This window comes from Ictalurus punctatus, chromosome 17 (assembly GCF_001660625.3).
Source record: "Ictalurus punctatus breed USDA103 chromosome 17, Coco_2.0, whole genome shotgun sequence".
Lineage (NCBI taxonomy): Eukaryota > Metazoa > Chordata > Actinopteri > Siluriformes > Ictaluridae > Ictalurus > Ictalurus punctatus.
Genome location: NC_030432.2, coordinates 23,800,526 through 23,827,282, shown reverse-complemented (window position 1 = coordinate 23,827,282; position 26,757 = coordinate 23,800,526). Strand labels below are relative to the sequence as shown.

The following is a 26,757-nucleotide window of genomic DNA, read 5'->3' as shown; positions in this document are numbered from 1 at the left end:
ACGAAAGTGAAAACTGCTTTTAGATCTGACGGCCAGTATCTGATTAGAATCTGAACATAGCACCTAGTTATCCAATGACTCGAGCCTGACACTCACTGGGTGAAGAAATCACTCTTAGCTAGCAAGGATTTAAACACCTTTAGGCGGACTGGCTCCTTACCCGACGTGATATTTACAGGAAGAGACCTAGGCACAATTAAAAAGTAAACGAAACATTTCTACGCCGTTTAAAAAAATCGACATTTTCTGTTTCGGTTTCTCAAAAAACAGGATCGACCTCTTCTACAGGAAAGAAAAGCAAGCGACATCCAAAGCGTTTACCCAGACTGCCATGCGTATGAAACTCTCTTAATTGAATCAGCGTAATCTGATCTCGCAGATGTTCTACTCACCAGGGTGGGACGTCACGAACAGACCCCTGAAGCGAGCTTCTGTGCGGAAGTTAACCACCAAGCGACCTTGTTCGTTAATGCGCATGCTGGTGGGATAGAGAGCTCCTGAAAAACACCACCATCAACAACAACCACAAAATAAACACCTGGGGTTTTTTTCTTTCTTTCTTCGTATAGTACTCTAAAAGGCTTATTTTATATCCTTTCCGTTCACATGGTTCGATATGGAGAGATTTACGCATTCTTTCGTTCTTGTTGAAAGCTTACCCGTCAATGAAAAATACAGTGACGTTTACATTTGGTGTGATTAACTGAGTATAAAAGTTGAAGTGTTTATATCAATGACTGGCAATTTCCTTTCATATCCTGTTAGCGAGATATCTTCAGACGCATCATTCCTATCAGTTTCACCAAAGCTATATTTAGACATCTTGCTTTTCTCCACCTTGTAGCTCGGCCTCGGGTGGGCTGCCGATGCCGTCTCTCCACAGGATGGCTGTGTCGTAGACGAAGGTAAGTCTGAGCTCGGACTGCAGGTCAAAGTGCTGCCAGCCTCCGGCGCCCACCGGAGAGTGGAACACGTAGGACACGTGCAGCGGCACACGCAACGTCACGTACGACTGCACCAGGTTCAGCACCTACGACAAGGGCAGATTATGAATGGCTGTTATTTTACACCACTTTACAAAGCTGCAGCACTCACTTCTTATTACGGGACTTGTTTTTGCTGCTACACCACTAAATAGTTGACAATTTTATAGCCCGTGTTCTGTGTATTTATCGTCCTATTGTTCTAGTCTGTGTATTTACCCTGCATATATATTTGCACTTTATGTAGTCTTGTGTACTGTACTGTTACACCATGGTCCTGCAGAAACGCCATTTCTACATAGCTATATAGAGGAACGACAGTAAAAACTCACTTGACTTGACTATATGATGCATGATTTGCATTTATTCTGTACCTTTGACTGCACAGAGCCATGTGTATATATGTAAAGTAAGTTCTCCACCACTAGATGGCCTGTTAGTCCAAGTCTACAATCTGTTTTAGCAAAAGCCATATATTTACTTCCAATTGTTGATAAAATTCTACACACACACACACACACACACACACACACACACACACATACATATATATATATATATTGAATAATAATTGCATTTGACTAGGAAGTATTATAAAAAATGGACCATTATCCAGATTGGAATTGGATACGGAATGATTATTTATTAACTACACACCAGGCGTTAAAAAAAGAAAAAGAAAAGTGACTTCACAAAGATCAATTTGACAGCGAAAATGTAGATAAATGTAGTAAAAACGTGGCTAGATTAACAATAATCACGAGATATTGAGATATTATGAAATATATCATGAGATGTTTCTCTCTGGCATTAGAACTATACAATACGGACAGAGGTACAGTATATACAGAGGTCACTTTGCTATATATGTGATGGGACATGATTTGCAGCTTATCGAATATGCACTGATGAACCCTTGATGGTCAAGAACCTGATGTGTTCAGACTAAAATCTTCAGTACTCTACTTCATACACAAATATTTGGAGCTCCGAGACCACCAAGTACACAATACAACATTTTGGGTGATCATCGGCACGTGGCATCCTTCTGAAATCTCAGTATAGCAAACGCACATATGGGGAAAATGATTACCAAGTGATCTCTTGAGCAGCTCCACATCCATTCATTTGCACAGGGGTAGTGCGTGGCACTTCTTAAGCAGACGGAGGCATGCTAACAGAAATCGCGGTGCCATGAGGTCTATGCTACTATACCACAACCTGGCCTTTACACTCAGGCATCCCTTTATGACACTCGTCTCCATTAATTAACTACGGAGAGAAGAATTAGAAGCCGTTTCCATGGTGAGCCCAAAAGACGTGCCAGCAGAGGCATGTGTGTATCCAGTGTGGAGAGCGGTTTAAGGGGCCACCATGCTGCTATAAACAATGGACTGCAGGGTAGGGAGAAAAAAAAAAACTTCCCCAAAGTCCACTTATGAGTAAGGGTGAATTCTCGCTCGCAGCCAGAGAAAGACAAACAGTGGGCCTGGTGTGATGACTGGGAAGAGATGTCACTGCCGGTGAAATCAAACAGTGAGCCATTTTTATAACAACTGCTTTCTCACTGGGTGGCACAGTGGTGCAGCAGGTATCAGCTGCCACCTCATAGGATCCCTTGTTCGCATGGGTTTCCTCAGAGTTCCCCTGTTCTCTCCCAAAAACATGGCGGTAGATTGGTCCTACTCTAAGTGAACGAGTGTGTTAATGCCTGTACATCGTCTCTTACATGTGATATCATGGAGACGCCAGTGATCCTGACACTTTCTGGCCCCCGACCTGCCTGATCCTTCCTGAAGCTCTACGTCTGGATGGGAGCGCTCATCAAATGGAGGCTACATTCGGTCACTGAGACGTATTTCTAACATATTATTGAAATTACATTATCGTACAGGTGACAAAACACGTCCAGATTTCACATAGGACATAAATTACTTTACATAAGTGTAACTACAACATGGTGCAAAAAGACAAGCTAAAAAAAAACAACCAAACAAAAAAACACTAACCTGTCCGTCTGTCCCAATTGACCCTCCACAGTCACTAAGCAGCTCGGACATGTCGTAATAACTGACGAACTCCCACAGGCAGGCCTCCAGGTGAAGGTTGCGGTAGAAGCGTAGTGTGCTCTCTCCCCTTAAGGTAGCGCTGTACTGGTAGGGTGCTGTGCCGCCGATGACCTCCGGATTACGAGTAGCTGCGGTGATGAAACCGTGGCGCGTGCGGACCTCGCCGTAGTCCAACAGGTTGGAACAGCGATGATTTCCCACCCGCGTGCCATCCGGACTGAGCGTCAGCTCGAAGTTGGAGAGAGGACGGGTGGAGACCACAGGGAGCATACCTATAAGACGTAGAAATGCAAACTGATACTAATTAAAGATCAGCTTTACAATGTAGCAAACTGAATGCAAGGTTGTACTCATTAAGTAAAATCTTTTACTCATTGAAACAATTTTAAAAAAAAACCAGGCAAAGAGAAACGGAAGTGCTGCAAATGCTCACAGAGTGGTAAGGCCAGGCGACAGGACTTGGGTTATAATAGGAAGATGATTCAAAGTCATTCAGCATTTTATGCTCTAGCTGATAAACCGACGAAGGCCTTGAGATGAATGTCGAAATGTCATCAGGATTAAAGGATTATTTCAAAACCATACCAAGTTACCTTTATTCACTTCCACTAGAATACGAACATTCATCTGCCGCTTTGTATTGTAAAGGTGATGTATAATTCCTTACCTTACTTTTTATAAATATTTTGCTATGCATTCAATTCCGTCCTAATTAACACACAGCTTTAGCACAGACTCAACAAGCTATCAGTTATAATCTGTACACTAGATGCAACAGCTAAAAAGTCATATTTGTTAAAAAAAAAAAAAAAAGAAAAAAAGAAGAAAAAAAAAAGGCCTATCATTTATTTTCCAACAGCAGCACAGGTAGAAGTGTTTTACTCCTCTTCTACCTCAGCAATTCGTCAATGATTACATTTATTTTTATCCAATTATAGTTATGTTTTAATCTTTTGGATATCTGCGATATGTTAGGACTTCCAGTATAACAGCTATAAACAGTTGCTCGTCATGTTACGGAGGTATCACCCGGCCTGAAGTCTCCCCATGTCAGAAAACGTTAAAGTAACAGCTTTACCTCTGACTGTGCTGACATCGGAGACTCCTTCCAAAAATGCAAAATAAAGTTTACCTTACAGAAAAGCTCACAATATTAACGACGCACATTTTTTTTATTTACGGTGATCGGATTATTTGGAGTATCTGCCGTACAAGTCAGTGTGTACGTTATTACTACAAAAAATGGTAATGAACTAGATGGAACATGAATGTTCTAGGAAATGAAATTAAAATCCCCACCTTTGGACCAATCAGAATCTGTTCTATATGGTAAAGGGTTGATTTGGCTTACCGTCGATGTGCGGCATGGTGACGGTGAGTTTGATAAGGTTGGGGTGATGTGGGTCGTCTGGCCCGGTGTAGCGCAGTTTGGCAGAGAAAGGCTCAGCTCCAACAGCACCGATCACACGAGGCTGGCACATACCTGGCGTAACACAGGACAATCAGCTTCCCCTCAATTAACTAAAAGCAAATACAGCCATGCCAAACGATTCGGTTCAGCTTGACTGTCGAGAACAATTTGTTCATCAGGATATTAGAGCACTCCAACACTGGATCATATTCGAGAGCCACATTGATGGTCACAGTGCTGTCACATGCAGCGAGATTCCCCAATGCGAGCCTCTTCTTGGGCTGGATTCCCGGACACAGATTAGACCTAATCGTAGACTGAAAAGGATTTTCAGAAGAGAATCACTACTCACATTGCGAATACGGATGTGTGCAGAAAACAAGGTTTCACAGGCAAAGATTAAGGTTAGCAATGGATTAGTCTCGTGAGGCGTGACATGACATACAAGCACAAAGGAACTTTGGGAATGTTATGTAAAAATCATACCGTTTTTTTTTTTTTTAAATAAACAATACTTCCTGTTGGAAAGCAGTTCCATAGCATCAGGTGATGTGGGTTTTTAAATGTCTCTACCCACACTAGCCTAGCTAGAGTTCCCTATTAGGATTCATTTTCGAATCCTGACCAGTGTGTGTGTGCGCAGTATGTTTGCGTGTTATTTTGCACCCACCCTCCTCCACACTGACGGAGAAGATGGCGCTGCTGAGCTCAAGCCCCTCGTCGCCGTTGGAGTTCACAGCCCTGGCGGCGCACTGAACGCGTGAGCCTGCCTGGAAATACACCGAGTCCAGTGTGATGCGTTTGGACGAGGTGAAAAAGGTATCAAAGTCCACCTCCCTCATAGGGCTGGTGACACCGTCAGGCCCTGCGGGGGCACTCACGAGCCAGCGGTAACGAGTCAGCGTGTTGTTGATGCCCTCGCTCGCACAGATGGTGCTGGTGCGCTCAAAGTCTGGGTACCTGGGATTGCAGGCCTGGTGAAAGAACAAAACAGACACAAGATGTTTTGAGAAGCTGGAGCCATTTTCAAAAGAGTAAAGTTTCAGAGGATGAACGATAATTAAAGGGAGCTCAGACGCCTTATGCCAAACATAAGGTGTGGTCTGGTACGCTTTGAAAAGTTCATCAAACGTTTCTGCTGCTTTATTGTCTGTAAGCAGATGATGAGCTGTACATAAAAATAACGACCCTCGCTGGGCTATGTAAAGAACACAGTCCACTGCAGTTATTAGTGGATTGGATCAAATTGGAAAAGATGTCAAATCTGAATTTGATTGGATTGGACCCCGTGTTTCAGGTCAACATTAATCCAATATTGATAATATCAGTGTAACTCGAGTACCATTAGTAAAAATAAGAAGAATGAAGCAAAAGAAAGAAGAACAACAAGGAAAAAGGAGGGACAATCTATAATTTGCCTTTGACATCAGAATGCACTTTAGTAATCAAACTGAAGAATAAACAGGCCATGAGAAACCAGAAATTAATCAGACGAGAATAACGTGATAAGCATTTCAATGAATGGAAGAGAAAAAGGCAGGCATAATAAGAGGCCATTTCCCTGAAGATCAGAGTGTGTGTTCTAACAACACCCTCAATCCTAGCAGCTTTAACATTAAATAGTTCTTTTGTTTACACTGATTTAAGAGGAGTGTGAAGATGGTCGTGACACACTGCGACACAGATGACAGGGTAGTGAGAGTGACAGTGATGCTGATAACGTAGTGAGGGTGACATTTAGTAACGCAGATGACAGGGCAGTCAGAGTGATGTACAGTGACACAGATGGAAGGTTAGTGAGAGTGACAAAGTAAGGCAGATGAATAATAATGCTTATTTATTTATATAGTGACTTTGCTGTGTATGCACACACACACACACACAACTATTAGGAAGATGAAAGGGAAAAATGCTGAGAGAAACGCTACAGTATGTTTAAAGTGGTTAGTGAGTAAGATATACTGTGAGAGATGGGTAGTGAGGGTGATGTACAGTGACGCCGATGACAGGGTAGTGACGGTGATGTACAGTGACGCCGATGACAGGGTAGTTTTGGTGATGTACAGTGACCCTGATGACAGGGTAGTGATGGTGATGTACAGTGACGCCGATGACAGGGTAGTGACGGTGGTGTACAGTGACGCCGATGGCAGGGTAGTGATGGTGATGTACAGTGACGCCGATGACAGGATAGTCATAGTGATGTGCAGTGATGCCAATGACAGGGTAGTGATGGTGATGTACAGTGACCCCGATGACAGGGTAGTTTTGGTGATGTACAGTGACGCCGATGGCAGGGTAGTGACGGTGGTGTACAGTGACGCCGATGGCAGGGTAGTGATGGTGAAGTACAGTGACGCCGATGACAGGATAGTCATAGTGATGTGCAGTGATGCCAATGACAGGGTAGTGATGGTGATGTACAGTGACGCCGATGACAGGATAGTGAGAGTGATGTACAGTGACGCCGATGACAGGGTAGTGATGGTGATGTACAGTGACGCCGATGACAGGATAGTGAGAGTGATGTACAGTGACGCCGATGACATGGTAGTGAGAGTGATGTACAGTGACGCCGATGACAGGATAGTCATGGTGATGTACAGTGATGCCAGTGACAGGGTAGTGATGGTGATGTACAGTGACGCCGATGACAGGGTAGTGATGGTGATGTACAGTGATGCCAGTGACAGGGTAGTGATGGTGATGTACAGTGACGCCGATGACAGGGTAGTGATGGTGATGTACAGTGACGCCAATGACAGGGTGGTAATGGTGATATACAATGACGCTGATGACAGGGTAGTGAGAGTGATGTACAGTGACGCCGGTGACAGGGTAGTGACGGTGATGTACAGTGACGCCGATGACATGGTAGTGAGAGTGATGTACAGTGACGCCGGTGACAGGGTAGTGATAGTGACACAGATGGATAGTGCCAGGGAATTGAACGTGACATGCAGTGACACTCATGATGTGGTAGTGAGAGTAATACAGAAAGACACAGATGCCGGGGTAGTAAGAGTGACACACTATTACAGATGGCAGTGACACAGATGACAATGTAGTGAGAGTTATACAGGAACAAAGCTGATGAGGTAGTGAGAGTGATACTAAGTGACACAGATGACTGGGCATTGAGAGTGATACAAAGTTACGTTGATGAGGATATAGTGAGCTTGACATTCAGTGATGCAAATAAGTTAGTGAGACTGATGCGCATTCTGTACCGATACAGAATTCAATACACTGTGAGACACAGATGACGGGGTATAGAATTCAGTACACACTGTGACACAGATGACTGGGTATAGAATTCAGTACACACTGTGACACAGATGACTGGGTAGCCAGCGGGTGGTCTGCTCTCTGGGGCACTGACTGTGCCATCGTAATGCAGGAGTGATATGACCACAGGCACAGAGGGGAACGTCACATCTGCCATGGTGTTTCCCTCCTCGATGTAAATGATAACTTTGGTCATCTGCATAAGAACAATGAGAGCTATTAGGTAATTAAAGTTTCTGACACACACACACACACACACACACACACACACACACACACACATATATATATATATATATATATATATATATATATATATATATATATATATATATATATATTCATTTATATTTAACTGCAACTCTGACAATAGTTCCAGCTACGTAGTTTATTAATGCACTCATTATACAGTGGCAAGAAAAAGTTTGTGAATCTTTGGGTCATAAAATGTGATCTGATCTTCATCTAAGTCAGGGATATTGACAAATATAATGTGCCTAAAATAATAACACAAAATAATTTCTGATGTTTCATGTCTTTATTGAGAACAACCAAAAAAAGCCTCGTAGCGCTTGTGGGAAAAGTATGTGAACCCTTGACTTAACGACCTCAAAAAAGCCAACTGGAGTCAGGTTTTAGCACACCTGGAGTCTCGTTAGAAAATGAGTTTGACTACAGCTACTTTGACTGATAAAAACCCCTCAAATTTTTGGAGTTTGCTCTGCACAAGAACCACACGCTTATGTGAGCCCTGCCTCGCCAAAAAGAGCTTTCAGAGGATCTATGATCAAGAATTGTTGATTTACATAAAGCTGGCAAGGGTGACAAAGTGATTTCAAAGACTTTAGAAATTCACCAGTCTACAGTTAGGCAAACATTCTACAAACGGAGACACTTTGGGACTGTCGCTACTCTACCAAGAAGTGGGCGCCCAGTCAAAATGGCACCAAGAGCACAACGAAGACGCATCGATGATGTAAAGAAACAACCCCGAACGACAGCCGAAGATTTGAACGCATCATTGGAACCGGCTAACATCTCTGTTCATGAGTCTACAGTACGTAAAACATTGAACAAGCAGGGTATCTACGGCAGGACACCACGAAGGAAGCCACTGTTTACTAAAAAGTGCATTGCTGCACGCCTGAAGTTTGCAAAAGAGCACATGGACACTCCACAGCGGTATTGGCAAAATGTTTTGTGGACTGATGAAACTAAGATTGAAATATTTGGAAAAACCACACAGCACTAGAAAGCGTAGAAAGGGCACGGCATATCATCATGAAAACATCATCCCAACCGTGAAGTATGGTGGAGGAAACATCAAGATTTGCACCTGGTCTGCTGCATCAGGTCCCGGCCAGCTTGCAATCACCGAGGGGAAGATGAATTCCCAAGTATATCAGACAATTCTTCAGGACATTGTGAGAATGTCTGTATGTCAGCTGAACCTGTGTAGACGTTGGGTGATGCAACAGGACAACGACCCAAAACACCGGAGCAAGTCCACAACAGAACGGCTTCAGAAAAACGAAATCCGCCTTTTGGAGTGGCCGAGTCAGATCCCAGACCTCGACCCAATAGAGATGCTCTGGAATGACTTGAAGAGTGCCATACACATGAGACGTCCAAAGAAGAAGTTCTGCCAGGAAGAATGGGCTAAAATTCCTCCTGAACGATGTGCAGGTCCGATCCACAGCTACAGGAAGCGCCTGATTGAGGTTATTGCTGCCGGTCAACCAGTTATTAATTCTAAGGGTTCACTTACATTTTCCACTGCCATTTTGAATGTTTAATGAGTGTTTTCAATAATGACATGAGGGATCAGAATTTATTTTGTGTTATTATTTTAGGCACATTATATTTGTCAATATCCCTGACTTAGATGAAGATCAGATGACATTTTATGACAAATTTATTCAGAAAACCATGAAATTCCAAAAGGTTCACACACTTTTTTCTTGCCACTGTAGTTTCTATAGCAACAACTTACACAGGACCTTGTAAGACACTTGACATGAATTGATTTTAAAAGTATGTAATTGTGGATGTGGTGAAGTGTTTTGTAAGAAGCCATTCATTTTGCATGTTTGGAAGAAGCGCTTTAACAGTCAAAGGTAAAGCTGTAATTTGATGGTGTACAAAAGGGGAAAAGTCTTCAGGACAGAGGGCTTTATGGATTCTCAGAAAGACAAAGAACGGCTGTTTACAGGTGATATGATATTTTGCAGACACTCCACAGCATTGAACATAACTATAAACTGATAAAAACTATGATGTGTTCTTTACTCAGTAACATTTTTTTTTAGCACTGGCAGATTTCTGTGGTAAACAACCATAAAAGACCTCCGGATGCACTCACACACACACTCACACACACACTCACACACACACTCACACACACACTCACACACACACTCACACACACACTCACACACACACTCACACACACACTCACACACACACACACTCACACACACACACTCACACACACACACCATCGTTTTTTACTCCTTAAATATTAGGTGTAGTCCTTAATATAAAGTCTTACCAACATATTAAAGTTGTTTAAGAATATACCAACTACTTAAAATATGCTCTGCATCCTGTTAACTTTTGAGTAGACAGCAAAATAATAATAATAAAAAAGACTTTTTATTTCTTGTCAAAATATTATATTGTGTTGAGAATATGTTGTGCTTTCAGGCTTTAAACAACAGTTCTTAATCTACAGTGGGGGGAAATGAGTATTGAACACGGCAACATATTTGTCAGTAAATATATATATATATATTATATATAAATATATTCACATGAAATTTTCACAGACAAATATAAAGAATTCACAATATTAAAGTCCGTAAATAAAAAAAAAGAAGAAGTATGGAACACGCTAAGAAAAAGCAGTTCTCCAAGGTGAGGTAAGGCAAGGACGCAGCTGAAATCCGAAAGTAGTTAGAAAGTAATTATACGTCCCATCTGTGCAGATTAATATCAGCTGGGTTAGTAAATTGATGGTCTGTAAAAAGGCTTTTCGTTACCAAGGTGTCACACAAGAAACATTCGCAACCTTGTTGCAAAACATATCGATGGAATCGGATACAGACGTATTTCGGAACTTCTGAATCTTCCAGTAAGCACCAGTGGGGTCGTTATCCACAAGTGGAAGCAACATCACTCCGTCATCAACCGGCCACGCGCAGGAGCTCCTCGCAAGATTTCTGACCAGGGATTCAGAAGAATAATCAGAAGAGTAGCCTAAGATCCAAGGAGCACTCGGAAAGAGCTCCAGAAACACTTGGAGGCTGCAGGTGCCATCGTCACAGAGAAAACAACAGGCAATGCACTCCACTGCTCACGCTCACCCCGCAAGACTCTATTATTAAAGAAAAGACATGTCGAAGCTTGTTTAAAGTTTGCTACAACTCATCTGGACAAGCCTGTGAAATACTGGGAGAGTGGAGTCTGGTCAGACGAGAGCAACATTTAACTTTTTATACTACACACCATGTTTGGAGAAGAAATGTCACTGCACATCACCCTAAAAACACTACACCACCAGTGAAGTCTGGAGGTGGAGCATCATGGTGTGGGGCTGTTTTTCATCACATGGTACTGGCAGACTTCATATAATTGAAGGAACGATGAATGGAGCCCTTCACCGGGAGGTTCTTGAGAAGAATCTGCTGCCATCCACCAGGATGATGAAGATGAGACGTGGGTGGAGCTTCCAGCAGGACAACGATCCAAAACATACAGCAAAGGAAACTCTCAATTGGTTTCAGAGAAAATAAATCAAGGTGTTAGAACGGCCTGTCAATCACCTGAGTCGAATCCAACTGAACAAGATTTAAAGACGATATGTTTAGAAGAATGGATTGAAATCACACCTGAATACTGCGGAACATTAATCTCTTCATACAGGAAGCGTCTTGAAGCGTCATTACAAAGCCTTCTCCACTAAGTATTAAATACATTTCACTTAGCGTGTTCAATACTTTTTTCCCGTGTCATTCCTCTTTATTACACATAACTTCATTTATGGACTTTAATGTTGTGAATTCTTTATAGTTCCGGATTTCTTGAGTTAATACCAAAGTCTGGTGAAAATTTCATGTGAATAACCTCACTGGAAATTGAATTTTTTTCTCGACACATTCAGTACTTATTTCCCCCACTGTAAATTAAGTGTGCAAACTGTGCAGAATGTTCACCGAGCACCTGAATCTCAGCCACCATGTTCTCATCTGGTTTCAGGTGGACCGTGAACGCTTCCCTCATTTCACGAACGCCGTCGTACAGGATCTCAACCTCCACAGTGTGTTCTGTATCTCCTTCCTTGAATTCAATGTCTGTGGAAAACGAGAAGTGCGAATCATGCAAAATATGCACCTTAATGTGAACTCTTGCACTTCTGATCTGCTGATATTTTATGTACCTATGCTGCGCCATCCATTACAGCTATGCAGAGCTGTCAACATCAAATTTTAAATAATTCAAAGTTACTCTGAATTATGCAAACCTGACAAGGGTTCTCAAGACAAATCTGCAAAACGGATGATAGAGAGACTGTAGTCTCGTCAGGTTCCTCTGCAACAATCAGCTTTTATTCCCAGACAAATTACACTTGGTCATAGACTTCATATGGAGATATCTCTTTTCATAAATGCAGCACTAAAAATTCTGAAGGCCCTCGTCACCGAAAATTCTGGATAAGTAGCTAACATGACAGACTGATGGGCGATAACTGTTAACTTTTAATGCTTAATCATTAGTGATTAGTTCCAGAGCGCAGAGGTGTGAGCATGAACGCTTTTTAATCTCATTCAATCCAGTTCCAATTCCCATGTAAATGTGTTGCTCAGAGCCTCGAGAGCAACCTGTACATCCCCGTGTTAATGACTGTGGCTTTGCTTTGTCGCTCAAGCTCTCTGTATTATAGTATTAAAGTTTAAAAAAAAAATAACCAACCAAACAAAAAAACAACAAGCTCGCACGGCTTGTTCTCCTGATTCACACTTCTATTCCTCTACTTATGAAATAAACACGACTTTTTCTACACGACCGGTCAAAAGTTTGTGGACACCCGACGGAAAGGTTTCTCACGACGTTAAAAAGCTTTTGATCTGAAAAGGCGTGTGATGAAACGTGTGAAATCGGTGTCGTAGACGGAAATATGAACGTTCCGACGTGTTCGTCTCTTTCATTAGGAAACTTTTTTTTTTTTTTTTAAATATATATTTTAAACGGGCGACTCCCGAAGTGAAATATTCCGAAAAGCAGGCGATAAGAGTCCGGCGTCGGTGTGAACTCCTTTAGTACTGTTTAAAAATCATCTCGGGGAAATTCCTCAGGAAATCCGTCGAGAAAATGCCAAGAATACATTTCTGTAAATTCTAAGCAAAAAGGCGTCTACTTTGAAGATGCTAACATATTAAATTATTTTGATTTATTTTGGAGTTTTTTCTTTTTTTTTTTTTATCACATAATATAATTAATTATAACATAATTCCCATAGATCCATTTGTGTTACTCCAGAGTTTTGATGACTTTAATATTATTCTAAAATGTGGATTTATTTATTTATTTTTTCAAATGAAAGAATTAAAGAATGAGTGTCTCTAAACTTTTGACCGGTAGTGTATTGTTATTAGCATTTAAATAAATAAATTAGCATCCCTCTGTGTCTAGTCTCTGGTTCAATGAGTTGCTTCCAGCTAAATCATTTATACAAACGCATGTGATTGGATTAACTGCAAAGAAGCTGATTTATTGCCCAGACATTTACAGTACAATGCCAGCTGATGACCCCTGTTTTACAGCAAAAGAAGTATAGAAAACCTCAATCCTCACATTAGTTAGTAGCAAAACAAACAATGTTCATTTTTGCTCAGATGCCTTTTTGTTTCAAAGTGTCTCTTCCTCCAGCTTAAGGTTCGAACTGTATTAAAATGCCCTTCTCATACTGATTCAACTGAAGCTCAATGCATGAAACGTGTAGGTTTGTTTGATTTCTCTCACCCTGTGATACCGGGTGATAATCCTCTCCCGATGTCGCTGAGCCGTCTTTAGTGTGCACTCGCACCACCGACACTTTGGACGTGTCTCCCACTCGCAGCACTGGCACCTTCACTACAGACACCTGCCCGGCCTCGCTGGGTTCGCTCACGCTGAACTTGGTGACGCCGAACCTGATGATGGCCTCTAGTTGGAGAGAGGGGGGGTGCGTGAGAAATGTTTATCAGCTCGAACACTCCCAGATTTGCTGAACTGTTCTTAGTCTTATCAAATCTCTCAGTTACGCTGCAGCTTCTCAGAAGTGTTTAAGGCCAAATCCAGCTTAGATGAGATGATGCTAAAAGAGAGAAAGGTTCCCTTCGTTCTCTGTGGAGTCTCTGTGTGTTTATGTTTCTTATGATGAACATTTTAAATATGCATTTGAGATATATATATATATATATATATATATATATATATATATATATATATATATATATATATATATATTTTACAATATACATACAAGTCTTGGTGAATTACAGCTGGAACTACTGTCAGTGCTGCTGTCACAGAAAAATAATTGATCACTTCTGGGAAATCAGAATCAAGATTTCACAAGCACTGTGGTATAATATGTGTGTATATATATATATATATATATATATATATATATATATATATATATATACACACACACACACACCACCAGGACCTCCATTTGTGATAGTATTAGACTGGATAAATCCTACATTGGGATTCGAAGGAGCTTTCAGCTAAACCACTGCTCACATTCCCCCACAGGCTTGTGCTATGTTCAGCTTCAAACAATGTTTTAATATCATCAGCAAACAACAGAGTTCATAACTACAAGCCCGTTCACTTGTGTCAGAAAGTATACGCTTCCGAAAAAGGTAACCGAGGTGATAGCGTGCCTGTGAGAGTTCACAGAGCTGTACCTGATAATAAACGATGTCAGAATTGAATCGCTTCACTCCAGTTAATGCCAGGCATGGTGACTGACAGAAATCGAGGACAGTAGCACGCCGCATAGTTGCCGGCTCCACGTAGTCATGATGGACTCTCAGAATAATTACTAGTGAATCTACAGCTGCTTGAAAGAGATTTTTTAACACACCGAGACAGGTTTTTCATACGGCCCTGTCTCTTTCCGAGACAGGAAGCTGCTGTAGAGGACTGTGAAGTGAGGACAAAATCCGTACTGAGCAAACACATCTACTAGAATTTGAGTTGTGACATAATAAAGCTCAAGCTTATCGCTAATCAGTCACAAATGAACTCGATTTTCCAGGGTAGTGTGGGCAGACGCACAAAATCATTAACATACTAATTACCACAGACTGAATTTATTTACTTTATTGATCTGTTTAGGAATGGAAACTTTTCTGATTACCACTTTTTGATTGTCCACGCTTCTAACAGTTCACAATACGTCCCCTGCCTTAGGGCATAACAACACACTGATATTAATCTAGAACCCTAATACTAACCTAATACTACTCCAGTTTACAGCGTAGACACCAACCTCAGATGAACAGTGAGATTTGAAACAGCGAGAGTCTGGTCTCTGCTTGATACTAAAAATCCAGATTCAAATTGTGATCTTGATTAGTTCCAGGAACAGAGTCGAATCTGCAGGCTTTGCATTCAGGAAACCGTTAGAACAAACAAAGTACCACTATTCCTCTCATTCGCCGAAACCAATAACCGTTCATTATTTTCCACATAACCTCACATACCAGTCTAGACAAGGAAAAGAGGAGAAAGAGTGCCGGAAAGCTCAGCCGTGAGAGAATTTTAAAACAAACCAATTGCCCATGTGCAGTGGAAAGAAACTAATTTGTCCAGTCTGACTAAACAAATATTTAATAAATGTACTGAATAATAAATTCCTTATTACTGAACAATGGCTAAAAGTGGTCTGTCAGAGTTATGAGTGAGAGTCGTGATCTACATTCTAAGTTTGGAAAAAAAGTGAGTCCTGTTTTGTCAAGAACCATGCAGCCTTATATTAACATGCCTTGCTGTCCCCATTTATTCTTTTGGCAGATACATTCAGCTGAGGTAAATTATAATAGAGGAATATAGATGAGCAGTTAAGGTGAGGGCTGTGGCCAAAGAGTAGCGTGCTCATGAATATAAACTCAAAACCATGCAGCCAGAGCTATATACGAAACCATTACCTCACACTGTCACACCCACAACACCTTGCCAATTCTTCTACATCTTCTTCTTCTTCTTATTATTATTATTATTATTAGTAGTACTATAGTGGCAGCAACCAGGTGTTTGACCATTGACCACCACTCATATGTTTTCAGACTGAAGCACTAGTTTGAGATAAAGAAATCTTGGCTTACTGTCAGCATCATCCTTAATCTTGACGAGCGTCTCGTTTTGAACTCCTATAGACGCCCCAAACGGAGACTCGCTTTTGGGGCTCCCCAGGACCAGCCTGAGCTCCTCCACCTCTTCGTGCTCCGTGTCGTCGACTAGAATGAGAGTACAAGGCTTCTCCACTTCCCCTGAACACAATCACACAACGTCAGAAAGTCATTACCAGTTTCAGCGAGCAACCAAAAAGTCTAAGGTACTTGCGTTATGAAAACCTAGCAACTCTGCCAAACTGTATTCATCAAATAAGATTCGATCACGCTTTCACTAATATACTGTAAGTTCAAAGGTATGAAGTGATTACACTTGGTGAAATACCTCCGAGATGGATTACGTTCTCAATCCCTGAGTTTTCAAAACGCCTTTGAAGAAGATTTATTTGATAGATTTTTATTTTTTTTATAAAACTATATTATATGGTTGAATATGTTTTTTTTAAAAAAATCTTTAAATCTGGAAGAGAAACGCTGGTCCATCATGCCGACCTGGTAGAAACGTGATAACGGAAGCATCCGTGTTCGGTCTCTCGTTGAAATCCATCATGACCTGAGCAGAACCCTGACGGCTATAGCAGCGCACGCTGGATCTGTACCTCAGATCTCCGCTGCGGTAAACGATGGCCGTGATCTTTCCGTCATTCTCGTTACCTGTGTATTTAGCATCCCGGAACTGCACCTTTGGCACTGTGCAGGCAAAGAAGATAAGTTTGTTTACGTGTTCGTTTGAATAAATTAACAAGGAATATTGAGAAAGAATTACGACACAGGCTTTTTCCAAGCACACGAAATAATGATCATGATTGCATTCTGTTCCTTGGTGCCAGACCCTCTAAGACATCATTTCTCTCTCATTTGAACACTTACAGTCTGACACGGAGTCGTTGATGAAGACGGTGGCTTTGCTTGGCTCTCCCAGAATGCCGTTCATGGGCATGTGGAGGACGAGCTCGAACTTCTCGGGTCCCTCCAGCACGGGCTGGCCCAGGTCATCCAGAATGGTGACGCGGATCGTCTGCGTGGTAACGCCTGGCGCAAAGTCCATGTTCTTACTGATTCCGATGTAATCCTCACCAGCTGCGGTAGACATTGAGATATTGTAGCGTATCACGCATTATCCCATGAACATGTCATTTTAAACCATTAAAATAAGTGTAGAATATTAACACTATCAGGAAAAATAAGCAATGGGAGGGTCGGGGAGCATATCGATGCTTTTGTCCTCACAAAGAATGCAGAAATCAATGAATATGCATGACATGCTAAATAGAAATGTCCACATGTTCTCCTGCTAGCTCGCATGTGTTACAGGATGACACGAGGGGTATTTCAATCATCTCAGTCTCATATTATTAGTGACTTATTTATCGGTAGATAAACATGTCAAATGATCAAATCTGTTCACCAACTTGTATTAGATAAGTTTTCCATATAGCCGGGTTAACTTTTTTTTTTCTTCTTTTTTTGAGAGGGTGGGGTACGGGGTAAAATGTCAGTTTGCGAACAAGTCTGTAACAGGTCCAAGTAACACTCCTCAAATAAATATAATGACAACTACTATGATGATGATGACGATGATGATCCTAAAGGGGTTGTTAGTTCCAGTAACTAATTAATGAATGAACTGAAAACACTACATCATCAATAATAATAAAATAATAATAATAATAATAACAAAACAACAATAATAACATAATAATAATAATAATAATAATAATAATATAATAGTAATAATAATATAATAATAATAATAATAATAATAATATAGTAATAATAATAATAATAATAATAATAATAATAATAATAATAATAATAATAACAATAATAATAATAATAATAATAATAATAATAATAATAATAATAATAATAATAATAATTTTGGTATTTCAAACTATATCACTATATCATAGAAAAGCAGAATAAATAAAAGCTGTTCAAAACCAATTTCCACATTTGATTTTTAACATACTGTAAATTTAAAAAAAAAAAAAAAAAAAGTCTTCACACATGAGGTATCTGATAGCTCTGGGAGTTTTCGTGATAATTAAACCAAATGGTAGGAGGCTTTGCGTTTTATTCCTGCGTGACAAGATGCGTTGCAGGTGACAACCACACGCTCTGTCGATCTTCTGTACTGAATATTCATGCTAGTGTATATTACACATTTTTCTACACCATGGGTGTAATTTACAGTTGTCATTCCTCTCATAAGAAAGAACGGTAGAACCTTCACTGACTCATAACAGAAAGAAGTGACTAATTTACCAATGAACTGAAAGGGGGAGGAGCGGAGGGGGGTTATTGAAAAGACTTTTTTATTTATTTATTTATTTTTTTTAAACACGTCGAGCGGTGTGTTCTTGGGAGATTGTGCTTTTCGGCTTTTCTTTTCTGACACCTGATATCGCAGCTTTGAAGTTATGACTGAGTTATTCGTGTGCTCAGCTTTGGAGTTTTGTGCTCTGTACTCCTTATAGTGTACTCTTTAATGCTTTGGTTTCTTCCATATGCCATTAAGCCTGCAGTGTGTGTGTGTGTGTGTGTGTGTGTGTGTGTGTGTGTGTGTAGCATTAGATTAGATAAGTGCAGAGGCAATATTTACTCTAGTGGGAGAGCAACTAGGCTGATGATAGTTCAGACTCAGACACACACACACACACACACACACAATAAAAGGCCACAAATGGAAAAAGGAAGAAACTTATAAACCTGCCCAGAAGGTCATCATGAAAAGAAAAAAAGACAAAAAGAACGATACTTGACATCCTGTGTGTATGAGCGTATGTCTAAAGGCAACCTCTGATCCACGTGAACTCTAGTTATGTTATACCTATAGCAGTTCTTTACTGATCGATTGATCTTTATTAGTGTCGTCAATAAGACAACGAAAATGAGTTAAGCAGCTCCTCAAACAACATCTATTAAATTAACGCCCTAAAAACCTACTAGTCAAATAATAAATGCAAAAGTTTTAGTTTTAGTGCATGTAGGACGGTCTCTTTTTCAACAGATATCAGTCTGTTTCAGTCATGGGGGTGAGTACGGGGGCGGGGGTTACGGCTCTAGGATAGAAGCTGTTCTTTAACCTGTTTCTGTTGGTTTTCATTGTTCTATACCTTCTCCGAGAGGGGAGAGGAGAGAACAGGCAGTGTCCAGGGTGAGCTTTTTAAGTCGGCCAGCGGGTATATGTCTGTCAGGGATACGAGTGGGGTCCCAATTATTGGCTGTGCTGCTTTCACCACACGTTGTAGATCTCTCCTGTTTCCTGCGGTGCAGCTGCCATACCACACAGTACAACAGTAGGTCAATAGGCTCTCGCTGGTGGCACGGTAGAAACTAATCAGCAGCTGTTGTGGGAGGTGGGACTGCTTTAACTTCCTAGATATATAGGATCGTGTAAAACCCCAACGACTGAACCTGGAAAACATTTATCATTCCTTTACATTTTTTGTCAGACCGACAACTCAAGGTTTTCTTCTTCTTTCACTGGTTAAAAACTGTATACGTCAATAGATTGGATTCATATGCTGTGAACGGTTTCATTTTATTAATTAGAATTAATTGACTTTTTAATACTTGAATATGTTTAAAAAGAGCGACGCTTTGACTTTCATTTGAATACATTTTTGGCTGGATCCTTCCATTTTATATAATCTATAGTTTCAATTAAAATGAAAAATGAGCCGTTGCGTAAAAATTCATTTGATTGTTATCCGTTGCTTAAGCGGACTGAGATTCAAGTGCAATGCATTTTGATCGTCTCTCTCTTCGTTCCTGTGTCTATCTTTTCAGTTCGGGTTGATGATACGGTCTGATACGTCTTGAATCGATCACATTTAGGCACGTTTTTTTTTTCACTCAGAAAACCTTTTTTCACTCTCAGAACTGGAGAGCTACTGCCAGTGACACCAGAAAGCACCAAAAAACATCGTAAGAATCGAAACAGGAAAGTATTTAACGAGTCGTTCACTGTTCAACGTCACATACCTTCGGCCGAAACGGGGTCCGATTTTCGTGAGCGCACGGTAACCGTTCCCGTCATGGACAGGTCGGATCCTGTTCTCCAAACCCGAACCTCCACGTAGCCGTCGCTCTCGTCTACACGGTACTCGAGGTCTCCAAAATAAAACACCGGTGCTGTGGAAACAGTGAGTCAGGGAAATATAATCAATTCAGATCGGACTGGATCGTCAACACAAACTTCCAGAAACGGCAGAACCGGACGTGATTGGATTGCTGGAGAGACCGAGAGTTTGTAGATCGGCGGTTCAGACAGTTTGCGTGTTCAAATCCCAGACCTGTGAAGAAAACACTATTAGACACTCAAGCAACAGCTTTAACAATCATCTGCTTTCTTCTACGCTTAGATTCGGACTTGCTTATCGGTCAAGTTTGCTTAATAGCGAGGGCTAAATGAATAAATGAATCGTTGGATGACTTGAGTACGATTCATCAGTCACAGTGACATGACGGCGTGGTCACACAACTACAGCGTCTCAATTTCAAACACATGAAGAATTTCAACAAGTGAACATTACCGTCAGTGTTGAGGTGTGAATAAGGAGTGAGATCCTGCAGGACCTGGGGGACTGAATCTTTATTTTTGATTGTGTGTTCCCACGAGCACGGGATGTTCTTCTTGTGGAAATAGACTGTATTTAGATTGTGGAACAACAACCAAGCACATACTCACTGCTGAAATAAATGAACCCTACACAAACTGAAGGGTCCATCAGTCTCACATTAGTTACTTTATTAATCCCTTCATTTTCCATTTACTTTCACTGTACTAACTCAGGTACTAGGACTTACGGAGGTAACAACAACAACCACAACAACACTATTAACAAATGTATGTACTATACTCCTGTATAAAAATGAAATTAAAAAGAAACTTGAAGTTAGGATGTTTAAAACCACCACATCCATCCATCCATCCATCTGAAGAAGACTTTGAGAGCAGAAAGTTAAAGGCCATACCACTCATGATGCAAACCACTCATCAGCAGCAAGAATCAGAAAGCCAGATTGGAATTCACAAAGAAATGTAGAGACACAAAGATCATACAGAACTAAGATGAACCTCAACCAACGTGATGGAAAGCCCAAAGTGTGGAGAAAGATCAGATCTGCTCAAGATCCAAAACATACCAGCTCATCTGCGAAACATGGTGGAGGTAGCGTCATGGCTTGGGCTCGCATGGCTGCTTCTGGTACATTCTCACGAATCTTTATTGATGATGGAACTCATGATGGGAGCAGCAGACTGAATTAAGCAACTTACAGGAACATTTTGTCCTCCAATTTACAGAGAAATGCATCGAAATTAACTGGGAGGAAGTTCATCATGCAGCAAGGCAATGATCCAAAACACACTGCCAACTCAACAAAGGACTTCATCAGGGAGAAACAAGTGGAAGGTTTTACACTGGCCGAGTCAATCGCCTGACCCAAATGAGCAGCATTTCACCTCCTGAAGAGGAGACTGAAGGGAGAAACCCCCCCAAAACAAACAACAACTGAAAGAGGCTGAGGTAAAAGCCTGGAAAATCAACATAAAAGAAGAAACCAACAATTTTGTGATCTTAATGAGTCGCAGGATTGATGCAGTTATTGCACGGATATGCAACCGAATATTAAGTGTTATTTACTTTAATTCACGTCCAGACCTCGATCTGTTCCAATACTTTTGCTCATCTAAAAATTAGGTGGTCTTAAACAAAATGTTCTATGTTTTATGTTTGGATCATGTTTACATCTAGATGTAAATACCAGGAACTAAAAGCTGAAATCGTAAACTCTGGTCTCATACAGCGCCCTCCACTAATATTGGCACCCTTGGTAAATATGAGCAAAAAAGTCGGTGAAAAATGGTCTTTACTGTTCAACCGTTTGATCTTTTCTTTAAAAAAAAAAATCACATAAATACTCTGCTCTCATGGATATCAAACAATTGCAAACAAATCAGAGGTGTATAAAAAATGTTAAATATAGGTGTGCAACAATTATTCGCACCCTTTTAGTCAATACTTTGTGCGATCTCCCTTTGCCGAGATGACAGCTCTGAGTCTTCTCCTATAAGGCCTGATGAGGTTGGAGAATACATGGCGAGGGATCTGAGACCGTTCCTCCATACAGAATCTCTCCAGATCCTTCACATTTCGAGGTCCACGCTGGTGGAGTCTCCTCTTCAGTTCACCCCACAGGTTCTCTATGGGGTTCAGGTCAGGGAACTGGGAGGGTCAGGGCAGGACCTTGATTTTGTGGTCAGTAAACCATTTCTGTGTTGATTTTAATGATGTTTTAGATCATTGTCCTGCTGGAAGATCCAACCACGGCCAATTTGAAGCTTTCTGGCAGAGGCAGTCAGGTTTTCATTTAATATCTGTTGATATTTGGTAGAGTCCATGATGCCATGTGTCCTAACAAAACGTCCAGGTCCTCTGGCAGAAAAACAGCCCAAAACATTAAAGATCCTCCTCCATATTTAACCGTGGACATGAGGGACTTTTCCATACGGCGACCTCTCTGTGTGCTCCAAAACCACCTCTGTGTTTATTACCAAAACGCTCTATTCTGGTTTCATCTGACCGTAGAACCCGATCCCATTTGAAGTTCCAGTAGTGTCTGCACACTGAAGACGCTCGAGTTTGTTTTTGGATGAGAGTAGAGGCTTTTTTCTTGAACCCCTTCAAAACAGCTTGTGGTGATGTCGGTGACTTCAGATTGTAGTTTTGGAGACTTTCTGACCCCAAGACACGACTAACTTCTGCAGTTCTCCAGCTGTGATCTTTGGAGATGTTTTATCCACTCGAACCGTCCTCTTCACAGCGCGTTGAGACGATATAGACACGCGTCCAATTCCAGGTCGATTCATAACATCTCCAGTCGACTGGAACGTCTTAATTATTGCCCTGATGGTGGTAAATGGGCGTTTTCAATGCGTGTGCTATTTTCTTATAGACACGCCCCATTGTGTGAAGCTCAACAACATTTTACCGCACATCACAGCTACATTCCTCGCTCTTACCCATTGTTATGAATGACTAAGGGAATTTGGCCTATGTGTTACCTCATATTTATACCCCTGTGAAACAGGAAGTCATGGTTGAATAATTTCCTGTTCCTAGTCACCAAGGTGTACAACTTTTTTTTTTTTTTTAAATCAATGGGTATATACTTCAAATATAATTTTCAAATATGAATTCATACGGGTGCTAATAATTGTTGCACACCTATATTTAACAAAGATTTTTGGTGGGGAATAAACCTGTGTTGTGTTTGCAATTGTTCGATATCCATGAGAGCAGGGTATTTTTGTGAATTAAAAATAAATAAATAAAAGATCGAAAATGTCCAACAATAAAGACAATTTTTCACAGCCTTCTTTACTCATATGAACCAAGCGTGCCAATATTAGTGGAGGGCAGTGTATCCATCTTTTGATCTCAAACCCCAATGTCTTTGGTGTTTGCACAAACAAATAAATTGGCCTTTCTGTTCCAATAGTTTCAGAGGGGACTGTAGTTCTTTTATAGAACCTTTTAAAGAAAAAAATGTGTTTCTTTTTCACACCAAAACGGATTCTATTACTGTTAAAAAGGCACTGAACTTTTTTTCTTTTCTTTTTTTTTTTTTTTAATGGTAGTATAAATGTACCTTTTATTTGTGTTCGTCCTGACTGCTCCTGGCTCATTACAGCCTGCGTCTTACAATAATTACAAAAGAAAACAGTGTTCAAATTGCTTATTTGTATGTTTATTTCGGGAAATTACCCCAAATGACTTCATTAGAAAATACCGCAAGCATGTACAAAGAGAGATGAGAGAGGGTTCTGTGCATATCTTAACTATATATGATGCACTAGACGGCAGAAAATGAAGCCTCTGTTTGGGGGGGATGGGGGGAGTGTAAACGAGCATGAGGAACTGAGACATACCTTCCATGCAATAACATGTTAACACGTGCATTCGGCACGTTTTCTGTATTTCTCCCTGCTCTACTATGAGCTTATGGTTTTTGACTTGAACAATCTTCAGGTGAAGACACAGCTTGCATTTTGAGGGTCTTCATGTGGACCTGAAAGCAGATCCGGAGGCTGAGATCCATTCACCAGTCTGGACCTGCCTGCTCACAATTAACCTTCTGCCCCAGCTGAAATTCCTCCTGCTTCTCACATCTCTGCATAGCACATGTTCACAACACACACAAACACACACACACACACACACACACACACATACACAGACAACCCGTGAAAAGGCTGCTGTAGCTCTCAGCTTCCAAATGTGTTTTCGTGAGAGATGTGCCGTGATCTCGGGAAGCTGACTGACACGACGCGACATGTTGACAGAGCGCATGTCCACGCTAGGGAACACAACTAAACCCAGAGAAAATAAACCCCGCTGCCGACCTGTCCGACTTTCCGTCTCTCGGCCGTCAGACCCGTGAGTGCTTTTGACGGCGCTCGCGTAACGCAGAGCCGTCGAATAACTTTTTATTTATTTTTTCTTTTTCTACAATACATCAGATTATGTCAAGGAACGCACAGACGTCTCCTGCAAGACGTTCGCTGTTATGCTAATAAGAAAGAAAGAAAAAACAAAACAAAAAAAAAACGCACTTTTGCGACAGAGTATAAGATAACACCCTGTATAAATGTGACCTGGATTAGCCCCGCAGCTTTAGGATAAATAAATAAAAGCCTGCAAATTTGTAACGTGAACATTTTAAGCAGGTTGAAAAGTTCAGCCTGAAACATTCCAGTTCAGACACTTTTTATTCAGGATCTCATTTCCTTAAAGTGCCCTGTATGCAAATCTCCCGCTTAGCCAATTTCGGGCTACAAACTCAAAACGACAGCAAAAAATATACAAATTACCTGAAAGGGAGATTTTTTTTTTTTGCAAGCTGTGTAAAACCCAACACCCGAGGCTAATGGATCTTTAAGCATAGCCTCAAGGCTTATGGAGAGGGTGACAATTAATTTACAATATAAGTGCAGCTGATAAAGAATATCTTCCCTCTAGTTCAAGTGACAGACTAGCGTGAGAAGTCCTGGCACCGACGGTATTTCTTCATGCACTCAGACCCAGCTCTGGGAAGACTTGAGGTTAGGGGGTAATCGCTGCTGATTGCCTTGGCATGGGTATGCTGGATGTACGAGTGTGCCTGAGCGCCTGTAACCAGATAAGCTTTATGTCATACAGGCGACAAACACGTGTTTTACAGGGATATGGCTTACAAATCACCGGCTCTACAGCCGCATATCTCATAACTATTCCCCGCCGGTGTTGGGTTACGGTTGTGGCACACAGCCACAATACAGTCACGACTTGTTCAAAGAACCCGGATCTCATGTTTTAACTCGTGACCCGAGTTATGAAAGAAACGCACTAGTTTCTCTTCTTAAAATAGAGCAGTGTTCTTTAAAAACGTTACGTTACGGATAGAATGTAAAAATTTGTGCTGTTGATGCGGCGTTAATTCGTTATAGCACATTTGGTCAGAAGGTGGCGATTAATATTCACAACAGCTCTGACGGTACTTCTGGGTGTGATTTAAATGACTAAATTCGTACTAGCGTTCCAATCAAACACAATTAAAATGCAGCATATACAACATACGATATAGAAAGATCCACAATAAAACAACAACAACAACAACAAAAAAAAAAAAAACAGCTATTTAAACACAGACGCCTATAACGGAAAACAAATCATACGCCTCCGATCCCAACATTCTCTATGATGCCCTTTAAATTCATCAATGGATACAAATGCGACTAATTTTAAATCATTTGCAAATTATTCCACGTCCAAGGTACATAACAGGAAAATCCAGTTTCAGCCAGAACTGTCAAAACGTGAGGTACATTAAAAAGCAGCCACTCGGACGAGCGCCATTTGACATTTATGGAAGGAGTCTCCAGTGTCAGTGCTTTATAACACTCAGGAAGTTTTCCACCGTGGGGAAGGCTTCAGGTCTGAAGGATTTTTTTGTCTTGTCTACTGCATGAATTATTACATGTCCATCCATCATGTACACCCCTTATCCTTTTCAGGGTCACGGGGAACCTGGAGTCTATCCCAGGGAGCATGGGGCACAAGGCGGGGTACACCCTGGACAGGGTGCCAGTCCATCGCAGGGCACAATCACATACACACTCACACACCCATTCATACACTACGGACACTTTAGACTCGCCAATCAGCCTACCATGCATGTCTTTGGACTGGGGGAGGAAACCGGAGAACCCGGAGGAAACCCCCGCAGCACGGGGAGAACACGCACACTCCGCACACACAGGACCACGGTGGGAATCGAACCCCCGACCCTGGAGGCGTGAGGAGAACATGCGAACCACTAAGCAGTATGTGGATGAATTTAATCACTCAAAATACATACAAAAATTATATCCAAGCATGCTTTGAATGGAGAATCTTTTTAATTATTTCTCTTGAATTCTTAATTCTTTTAAATTAGACACACCTAGCGTCTTCTTTGCTATGTAGGCCTGTTTCAATTCATGACCGACACACTACAGTTCTGTTAGCGCATGGAATTGACCATTTTACTATTAAACAGAACACTCAAAA

The 26,757-nt window shown here is 41.1% G+C and overlaps 1 protein-coding gene across 1 annotated transcript in view; it reads right to left on the bottom strand.

The window, feature by feature from the left end:
* Positions 1-26,757, bottom strand: part of frem2b (FRAS1 related extracellular matrix 2b) — a 106,322-nt gene that overhangs the window by 11,158 nt on the left and 68,407 nt on the right. The window contains exons 7-18 of the mRNA XM_053687480.1: positions 20,147-20,296; positions 17,027-17,236; positions 16,649-16,846; positions 16,130-16,294; positions 13,773-13,955; positions 11,973-12,103; positions 7,792-7,947; positions 5,134-5,437; positions 4,404-4,535; positions 2,993-3,324; positions 838-1,030; positions 393-497 (exon numbers count right to left, since the gene is read on the bottom strand). Of these exons, the coding sequence (XP_053543455.1) occupies positions 393-497; positions 838-1,030; positions 2,993-3,324; positions 4,404-4,535; positions 5,134-5,437; positions 7,792-7,947; positions 11,973-12,103; positions 13,773-13,955; positions 16,130-16,294; positions 16,649-16,846; positions 17,027-17,236; positions 20,147-20,296 (2,259 nt within the window). The remainder of the gene's footprint in view (positions 1-392; positions 498-837; positions 1,031-2,992; positions 3,325-4,403; positions 4,536-5,133; positions 5,438-7,791; positions 7,948-11,972; positions 12,104-13,772; positions 13,956-16,129; positions 16,295-16,648; positions 16,847-17,026; positions 17,237-20,146; positions 20,297-26,757) is intronic.